Below are 10,458 nucleotides of genomic sequence, written 5' to 3'. Positions count from 1 at the left end.
TTTCCAAGGCCTCTAAATGATCAGCATGATCTGATAAACCTGTCACACGCAAGCTACAGTCCTTCTGTTGTCTGGTTGATAGTTCAGACTGTTTTATCAAGAAAAAGTCTTTTAGTATAATTGTACTAACGTCCTTCTTCAGCTCGTGTCTTTCTGCTATGAAATCTGCACTGATTTTTATCAAGTAAACACAACACATCTCACACCACCGCCAGTCGAGTGTCCTCTTTAGGCCAGACAGTGAGCTACATGTCATGGCATTATGAACTCTGCCATCTAGTGTATGAATATTAGAAGGACAGTGATGAACAAATTAATTTTACCACTACTTTTTTTATTCCCCTTCCACTTCTAAGGCAAGGCAAGTTTATTTATACAGCACATTTCATACACTATGGTCATTCAAACTGCTTTACACAGAAAGGAATTAAAATCACAAAACAAAAGCAGGGCAAATTAAAACAGTTTTAGAACTGTAGGAATTAAACGAGATTTAAAGATGATACATAGATAACTTCTCATCTGGTATCATATTTTTCACAGCTGCTTCTTTTACAATGAGATTTTCCCATGATGATTGAACTGTCTCTGTGGTGTTCTTTCGTCTATGTTATCTACACCTCCGATAAATAAATAAAAAAGATTTCCCCATAAAATCGGACAGGATATGAGTGCACATGATGAAAAAAAAATCATCTAAACTTACGTTGGAATCAAATTTTTTCGATCTTTTGGGATAGGATCCATATGTGTACATATTAGTATTTAGTGTATTTTTGTATTTCTTTGATATATATTACGATCATAGTTGTATTTGTCATACTCATACCTGTATTAATTCATATTTTAATCTTTAATTATAATCTATAATTGTGTAGGCCTTTTAAAAAGCGTATTTAAAATGTATAGCCTACTGCACTTTTCCCACCGTTAACCTTATCTGTTGCCTACACACTGATTTCATCATCATAAATGAGGCTGTACAGTATTCTAGCCTGTTTACTAATACGACTCCAGAGAAAAGAACAGTCATTTTATGTTAAACACCCGTTAAAGTTATTTAGTCATCCTCAACACACTCACTCAGACACACGCTCCGGTTTCCTCCCCCCACCCCCGCGCTCTCCCGCCCGCGCGCGCGTTACGCATGAGAGATTCCGTTTCTCCCGCGCGCGTGGGCAGCCCGTGCTGGACTATAAACGCGTCCGGCGAGCGTTTCTCCTCAGTCGCAGTCGAGCACGAGCAGCACGAGCACCAGAGCACCAGAGCTGACCGGCAGAGCAGATAGCAGGACGCGCACGCGCACACTAACTCGCTCTCGGTTTGGATTTTGGGATGGAAACTCGTGCGACTACGAGAAGCGCTCGCGCCTCCAACACTCTTACCTTCAAGAGTAAGTACCAACTTTTGTACTGTAATTATCAGTTAATGTTCAATAATTGTGTTTTATTGGATGCATAATGACAGGCATTTATTGTATAGCCTACATGTTGCATTTTTGGTTACATTTTGAAGCTCACAAGCTGCAAACACGAATTACTATCATTGTTTATGTTTGATAGATGCATATTTAATGACATTCAATTCCATATCTAACTATTGTGAATTTTACGGTAGGCTACAACTAAATTGGTAAAACTTTACAATAAGGTTCAGTTAACATTAGTTAACTACCTTAACCTTAACATGAACTAAAAATGAAATGAACAATACTTCTCCAGCATTTATTAATCTTGGTTAATATTAATTTCAATATGAACTAATACTTATTAAAATCAGTGGTTTGTTAACATTAGTTAATGCACTGTGAACTAACATGAACAAATAATGAACAGGTGAATATTTATTAACTAACATTAACAAAGATGAATAAATACTGTAACATATATATTATTTATTGTTCATGTTAGTTAATAAATTAACTAATGTTAACTTATGAAACTTAATGTAAAGTGTTACCAAAACATTTAATCCAAAATTAAATCAAATTCAATTAAATTAAATAAATCAATTTGTATCATTTTGTATATTTTGTAATTATATTTCATAAAATATATGACAGAAATACATATACATGTGTATATCTAAACATTGTAGAGTAAAACTAATTTTATGAAAACTTTTGATGCAATAAGGATACATTTACAATAATCAATCATGTGTTTACAATGGGAAAATTATAAAGCAACTGTTAAAAAGCAGGTAGCCTATACGCAATTATGCACAAAGGGTACATACACAGTATAATTTTCCACATTAGTACACCTTGTTCTAGAAGAGATGTGGAGTGACCAGATCAGGGGTCAGCTAATAGGAAAATCTTGTGCTGGTCACATGAATGCACGCAGTATAATAATTAATTCACGCCGTGCGTGTCTATAAGCGGCATGTTATTGTGTGGAGTTACCGGACACCGTGAGCTCCCCTCTTAAACATTCATGAGCTGCAGTAATTGAATTGGGTTCGGTTTCACAAACCTGAAGTGAATCCAAGCTTTTTGTTTCATGTCCTGTCCTGTCCTGTCCTGTCATGTCCCGGATGGCCAGTTTGAGTCTCTGACAGGACAGAACTGCTTTCGTCAGGCAGGGCATATCTGGATATCAAATGTTGGCTAGTTGACCGAGCAATGACACCTCAGATAGACTCTGTCACGTCATGTTTAATCCAGCGTGACAAATGACAGTGTGTTTCTTCATGTCTGCATCACTCCAGAACTCCCAGTAACTGTAGAACCGCGAACATGAACCCCATGTTAAGTCTAGGCTCTTCTCTCTCCACAGGTGGTCTGTGTCTGTGGTTGGTGGTGTGGCTGTTGGCATGTCGCTGCGCGCCGGGTCAAGCGTGTCCCAGGCTGTGTGTGTGCTACCATACGCCCATGACCGTGAGCTGCCAGTCTCAGAACTACACCGCTGTTCCCACCGGCGTGCCCTACGACTCCCAGCGCGTCTTCTTGCAGAACAACCGCATCGCCGAGCTCAGAGCCGACTCCTTTGGCTTCGAAACACAGGTGAGGGCCTAGTTATGTTTATACAACGGTTAGTTCCAGTCCTTGATTCTGATTGGTCAATAGCTGTGTTTTATTCACTCACTCATAAAGACAGTCTTTGCCGCCATCTAATGGAGAAATCCAGTACCTTATTACTTACATAAACTTCATTGAGTTTTTTGTGTGAAGATATGAGCAGAGATGAATCTTTACCTTCTGAATCCGCAGGTCCTATGGCTGTACTCCAATAACATCACATGGATCGAAGCAGGAGCCTTCAGCAACCTGCGTGTCCTCGAGGAGCTGGACTTGAGTGACAACCCTTCCCTGCGCCGGCTGGACGGGGGGGCGTTCAGGGGCCTGGAGCGCTTGCAGAGCCTCCACATGCACCGCTGCCAGCTGAGCGAGCTGCCCGCCGACCTGTTCCTCAAGCTCTACAGCCTGCAGTTCCTCTACCTGCAGGAGAACCAGCTGACACACCTGGCCGACGGACTCTTCTCCGACCTGGTCAACCTCACACACCTGTTCCTGCATGGCAACCGCATCCGCGTCCTCTCGGAGAACGCCTTCCGTGGCCTGGTGAACCTCGACCGGCTGCTGCTGCACGACAACCGCATCCGGCAGGTCCATCGACGGGCCTTCCGGGACCTGGGCCGCTTGACCATCCTCTATCTCTTCAACAACACTCTGCAGGAGCTGCCGGGTCAGGTGTTGAAGGACACGTCCTCGGTGCAGTTCCTCCGGCTCAACGCCAACCCCTGGACCTGCGGGTGTGAAGCCAGGTCGCTCTGGGAGTGGTTCCGCAAAGCTCGGATCTCCAGCTCAGATGTAACCTGCTCTTCACCAGCCCCGAGGAAAGGCCAGGACCTGAGATTCCTGCGGGAGATGGACTTCGCGCTCTGCCCGTTGCCTGACCCAGGATCCATGGCTGGCACTACAACCACCACCTTCAGCACCAAGACTCGCTGGTGGTTCTCAAAGAACAAGCCGGCCTCATCATCCAAGAGCCACTTTCACAAGAGCAGCGAGACCATGAAGGCCTTCCCAGTCAAGCATCCCTCATCTTCATCACCCTCCTTTTCCTCCAAGTATGATCTCACAGTGGAGGAGGCTGCTTTACCCAAGCTGGAGCCGGAAGAGTACTGGGCAAACTACGGCAACGAGGACGCCGCCTCAGTCCCCTGCTACGAGCTCGAATGCCCACCCGGCTACGACTCTCCCGTTCTCCCATCTTCCTCTTCGGCTTCACTTCTGTCCTTCCTCTCGCTCACAGCACTGACTCTCTCTTTCCATCTGCTCTTCGGCTGAGCTTTCCTTCTCCTCCTCTTCCTCTTGTTATGCTCCACTGCCTTCCCTGCGATCGGCTTATGCTGACTAATGCATAGAAGCAGCCGTGCAAGGGTGACCAGACTGAATATAACACTACACAGTAGAACAGAGACAGGGCTACTGCAATACTCAAGGCAAGTTCTGCTCTAGAATAAGAGAACACAGGACAAGGAGACGAGTAAAGAGGAATATAGAGACAATGAAACTAGAGGTAAAGGTCAACGAGGGAAGTCTCTAGACAGAGAGGAAAACTCTCATACCAGCAAATGAGACCATGTAAATGATCCATGAACATCATATCATCGTGTAAATATGAACGTGCACATACTCAAAGACTTACTTTTCCAGCAGGAGCCTGAACATGGAGTCAGTAGATCTCTCTGGAGTCTCTTGAGTGATTGTTGGGTACCACACCAGATACATCTTTACATTCAGTGGCTCCAAAAAACGACTTAAGCTACACTTAAAATGACTATATTTCACGAAAAGAAAAAAAAACATTTCACAATTATAAAATGATAAAACAATAGATATATTCTAATTGGAAACATTCATATGCCACTAGGTTTAATATTTTTTTATATAATGCACTGATATTTTTTGGAGTGTTTTAGGGAAATATTTTTGGGGCCATTGTAAATGATATGATGAAAAGATGAGCTAATGGAAGAATGGACTGACAGAGACCGTCACTAATGTTTTTCATGTGGTAAAACTGTGTCAAGTACTTTAGGTTGTGTTAGTTAATCTGAGTTGTACTGTGGATATCAGGTGAAGGCAGAGCACTGGAGGTGAGAGATCTGTGTTTTCTCTGTGTAAGATATCTCTCTCTGTGAGCACGTGTTCAGCTGTTTACAGAACAACATGTCAGACACCATCATGCTTTGTCTTAAAAAACTTGTAAATAAAAATCAATTAATAAATATTCATTATCTTTGCCATATTATTGAGGGATCTCTCGTTGCAGTGTATGTGTGTGTGTGTGTGTGTGTGTTTACGTAAGATGGTGATGGAGAAGTGATGCATATGATTTTTAAATCTTCCCTGTGTTAAAATGGCAAAATTGTAAAATTGCCACACACACACACACGCACACACACACACACACACACGCACACACATGCACACATAAAAAAAGTTAATCCCAAGTATTCAGTTTGCTGCCAAGAATTGTTTTAGTTAAATAATAAACACAAACTAACCCTCCCCAAAAAAACAAGTATACACTAACAGAGCTGGACGTAACGTGCATTGCTCAGAGTTTGCTCTTTCACAGCTCATTCAATGTCATGTTTAATTTAGCAAACAACTTTGTTTCTCCAACAAATCCTTAGAAGTCGTCACCTTTATTTAGGGTGCTTTCACACTGCCTCATTTAGTTCTGTTGAATCGCACTAGAGTTGGTTGTCCCCCATGGTACGCAGTGTGAATGCAGCAATCGCACTCGGTGCGCGCCATAAGCGGACCAAACAAGCGTCGAGGTGGTCTCGGTACGCTTTCAAACGAACTCTGGAGCGGTCCGTTTGTGGTGAGAACGTGATCCGACCTCGAACAGACCCAACTGCCAAAGAACTGCGCATTTTTGGACTAAACCAGCCTCCGTAGTCAGCGGCGCTGTGCATTATGTCACTGTTTAGCAACATTGATGCATGTGTCGCCTCCTGACTCGCCGCGTGCATTGCATAAAACATTATTTTCAAGCCGCATCCTTGCTTCATTCTCAAATGTTATTGTTTGCCTAAAATGGCGTAGACAAACTATATAATAAACTATGACTAGGGAGGGATACAATCAGCCCACGCAGTCGTCTCTCCAAAGTGAAAAGTGGCGTGTTGTCTGTCAGATTTTCCTCCTCGTTGTTTACTTCTGGGAGTTCTGGAGTGATGTGGATGTTGTCACGTGACTGCATTTTGGTTTGTTTCATTAACTGATTCGGACCAGAGCAATCAGTGTGGTGTGAAAAGGAACCAAAATGCCTGAAAAATGCTACAAAGTATATTTTTTCTCCCTTGGTCCGGACCAAATGAACCGAACTACAGATGTGAAAGCACCCTTATACAACGCTTTTACAATACAGATTATTTCAAAGTAGCTTTCAGTGAAAACAGGAAAATAATGCAACAAAGTTTGTTTCTGCTGTGCAACAGATCTAGAATAAAGTTATTGTCCAGTATAAGTTCATCTTTGATTAATTTCTGTCGTAAAAATCATTGGTTATTAATCTAGGGGCCGTTTACATGACACCGCTTTCAACTAAAGTAAACAATTGAGAAAGAACTGAAATAATAATTGTATGACCATGTAGATAGCAGATTATATACTGTATTTAAATGTGTGACGTCACAAGGAGACACTTTGGAGATACAGGAGCTTGGGCAAATTCTCCATGTATTCTCATCTAATTGTTGTCTAGGTGTAACAATGGAGGTCGTAATGAGATCTTCCCTATGGCCATATGTGTGTATTCAAACTTTCAAAATAAATCAACCGGAAGTTTCTTCGCCAAAGACGCACTTGCTCCATTCTCCCACCGTGTGCTGTTTGTTCTAGGCTTTCTGTTCGGCATTGTTCTGCTGTCTTGCGTGTCAATCACTTGCATTCAGGCATTCATGAGCCAGCCATTCATTCATCTCTCGTTTCCGAAATCTCATCATCCCCTCACACACTCCCTCCAGATGGTTCTGTTTGCATGGACGTGTGTTGGCGTAGCTGTGACGTGCATCATCAGTCGTGTGTCATGCCCGAGAGAGAGTGTGTGCATGAGTGTAAATGCTCCATCTGCAGGATCATTAGCACTATTCATTTAGGGAGCGAACAGAATGTGGGGAGAGACTAAAAAAAGATAAAGTTTGAACCACAAATAACATTATGTTACTGGAGACAAGGTCATACTGGAGAAACAAACCATGCTACCATATTAGTGAATGTATCAGAAGGAGTGTACACTAGTATATATATATCAGATGGAGTGTACACTAGTGTATGTATATTAGGAGTAGTGTACACTAGTGTATATATATCATCAGGAGTGTACACTAGTGAATATATATAATCAGGAGTGTACACTAGTGAATATATATATATCATCAGGAGTGTACACTAGTGTATATATATCATCAGGAGTGTACACTAGTGAATATATATCATCAGGAGTGTACACTAGTGAATATATATATATCATCAGGAGTGTACACTAGTGAATATATATCATCAGGAGTGTACACTAGTGAATATATATCATCAGGAGTAGTGTACACTAGTGCATATATATCAGGAGTAGTGTACACTAGTGAATATATATCATCAGGACTGTACATTAGTGAATATATATCATCAGGAGTGTACACTAGTGAATATATATCATCAGGAGTAGTGTACACTAGTGCATATATATCAGGAGTAGTGTACACTAGTGAATATATATCATCAGGAGTAGTGTACACTAGTGAATATATATCATCAGAAGTTTACACTTGTGAATATATATCATCAGGAGTGTACACTAGTGAATATATATCATCAGGAGTGTACACTAGTGAATATATATCATCAGGAGTAGTGTACACTAGTAAATATATATCATCAGGAGTAGTGTACACTAGTGAATATATATCATCAGAAGTTTACACTTGTGAATATATATCATCAGAAGTTTACACTTGTGAATATATATCATCAGGAGTGTACACTAGTGAATATATATCATCAGGAGTAGTGTACACTAGTGAATATATATCATCAGGAGTGTACTGTACACTAGTATATATATAACATCAGGAGTGTACACTAGAGAATATATATCATCAGGAGTGTACACTAGTGAATATATATCATCAGGAGTGTACACTAGTGAATATATATCATCAGGAGTGTACACTAGTGAATATATATCATCAGGAGTGTACACTAGAGAATATATATCATTAGGAGTAGTGTACACTAGTGAATATATATCATCAGAAGTTTACACTTGTGAATATATATCATCAGGAGTGTACACTAGAGAATATATATCATCAGGAGTGTACACTAGAGAATATATATCATCAGGAGTGTACACTAGTGAATATATATCATCAGGAGTGTACACTAGTGAATATATATAATCAGGAGTTTACACTTGTGAATATATATCATCAGGAGTGTACACTAGTGAATATATATCATCAGGAGTGTACACTAGTGAATATATATCATCAGGAGTGTACACTAGTGAATATATATCATCAGGAGTGTTCACTAGTGAATATATATCATCAGGAGTGTACACTAGAGAATATATATGATCAGGAGTGTACACTAGTGAATATATATAATCAGGAGTGTACACTAGTGAATATATATCATCAGGAGTGTACACTAGTGAATATATATCATCAGGAGTGTACACTAGTGAATATATATCATCAGGAGTGTACACTAGTGAATATATATCATCAGGAGTAGTGTACACTAGTGAATATATATCATTAGGAGTAGTGTACACTAGTGAATATATAATCAGGAGTTTACACTTGTGAATATATATCATCAGGAGTGTACACTAGAGAATATATATCAGGAGTAATGTGTGTTGTGTGAGGAGGGTCTGGTGTGTGGAGTGTGTGTTGTGAGGAGGGTCTGGTGTGTGGAGTGTGTGTTGTGAGGAGGGTCTGGTGTGTGGAGTGTGTGTTGTGAGGAGGGTCTGGTGTGTGGAGTGTGTGTTGTGAGGAGGGTCTGGCGTGTGGAGCGTGTGTTGTGAGGAGGGTCTGGCGTGTTGAGTGTGTGATGTGTGAGGAGGGTCTGGTGTGTGGAGTGTGTGATGTGAGGAGGGTCTGGCGTGTGGAGTGTGTGTTGTGAGGAGGGTCTGGTGTGTGGAGTGTGTGTTGTGAGGAGGGTCTGGTGTGTGGAGTGTGTGATGTGAGGAGGGTCTGGTGTGTGGAGTGTGTGTTGTGAGGAGGGTCTGGTGTGTTGAGTGTGTGTTGTGTGAGGAGGGTCTGGTGTGTGGAGTGTGTGTTGTGAGGAGGGTCTGGCGTGTGGAGTGTGTGTTGTGAGGAGGGTCTGGCGTGTGGAGTGTGTGTTGTGAGGAGGGTCTGGTGTGTGTTGTGAGGAGGTTCTGACAGGTGGAGTGTGTGTTGTGTGAGGAGGGTCTGGTGTGTGGAGTGTGTGTTGTGAGGAGGGTCTGGCGGGTGGAGTGTGTGTTGTGAGGAGGGTCTGGCGGGTGGAGTGTGTGTTGTGAGGAGGGTCTGGCGGGTGGAGTGTGTGTTGTGAGGAGGGTCTGGCGTGTGGAGTGTGTGTTGTGAGGAGGGTCTGGCGTGTGGAGTGTGTGTTGTGAGGAGGGTCTGGTGTGTGGAGTGTGTGTTGTGAGGAGGGTCTGGCGGGTGGAGTGTGTGTTGTAAGGAGGGTCTGCCTGGTGGAGTGTGTGTTGTGAGGAGGGTCTGGCGGGTGGAGTGTGTGTTGTGAGGAGGGTCTGGTGTGTGTTGTGAGGAGGGTCTGGCGGGTGGAGTTTGTGTTGTGAGGAGGGTCTGGTGTGTGTTCTGAGGAGGGTCTGGTGTGTGGAGCGTGTGTTGTGTGAGGAGGGTCTGGTGTGTGGAGTGTGTGTTGTGTGAGGAGGGTCTGGCGTGTGGAGTGTGTGTTGTGTGAGGAGGGTCTGGTGTGTGGAGTGTGTGTTGTGAGGAGGGTCTGGCGTGTTGAGTGTGTGTTGTGTGAGGAGGGTCTGGCGTGTTGAGTGTGTGTTGTGAGGAGGGTCTGGCGGGGGGAGTGTGTGTTGTGCGGAGGTTCTAGCGGGTGGAGTGTGTGTTGTGAGGAGGGTCTGGTGTGTGTTGTGAGGAGGGTCTGGCGGGTGGAGTGTGTGTTGTGCGGAGGTTCTAGCGGGTGGAGTGTGTGTTGTGAGGAGGGTCTGGTGTGTGGAGTGTGTGTTGTGAGGAGGGTCTGGCGTGTGGAGTGTGTGTTGTGAGGAGGGTCTGGTGTGTGGAGTGTGTGTTGTGAGGAGGGTCTGGTGTGTGTTGTGAGGAGGGTCTGGCGGGTGGAGTGTGTGTTGTGCGGAGGTTCTAGCGGGTGGAGTGTGTGTTGTGAGGAGGGTCTGGTGTGTGGAGTGTGTGTTGTGAGGAGGGTCTGGCGTGTGGAGTGTGTGTTGTGAGGAGGGTCTGGCGTGTGGAGTGTGT

The 10,458-nt window shown here is 43.3% G+C and overlaps 1 protein-coding gene across 1 annotated transcript; it reads left to right on the top strand.

Moving 5' to 3' along the window:
- Positions 1–1,224: 1,224 nt before the first annotated feature.
- Positions 1,225–5,257, top strand: rtn4rl2b (reticulon 4 receptor-like 2b). Its single transcript, XM_079630921.1, has 3 exons — positions 1,225–1,393; positions 2,781–3,007; positions 3,215–5,257. The coding sequence occupies exons 1-3, from the start codon at positions 1,336–1,338 to the stop codon at positions 4,292–4,294; spliced, it is 1,365 nt and encodes a 454-aa protein (XP_079487047.1). The 5' UTR covers positions 1,225–1,335; the 3' UTR covers positions 4,295–5,257.
- Positions 5,258–10,458: the final 5,201 nt, after the last annotated feature.

Source organism: Phoxinus phoxinus, assembly GCF_949152265.1.
Source record: "Phoxinus phoxinus genome assembly, chromosome: 12".
Taxonomy (NCBI): Eukaryota; Metazoa; Chordata; class Actinopteri; order Cypriniformes; family Leuciscidae; genus Phoxinus; species Phoxinus phoxinus.
The sequence above is the reverse complement of the archived record's forward strand: the minus strand, read 5'-3'. Positions and strand labels throughout refer to the sequence as shown.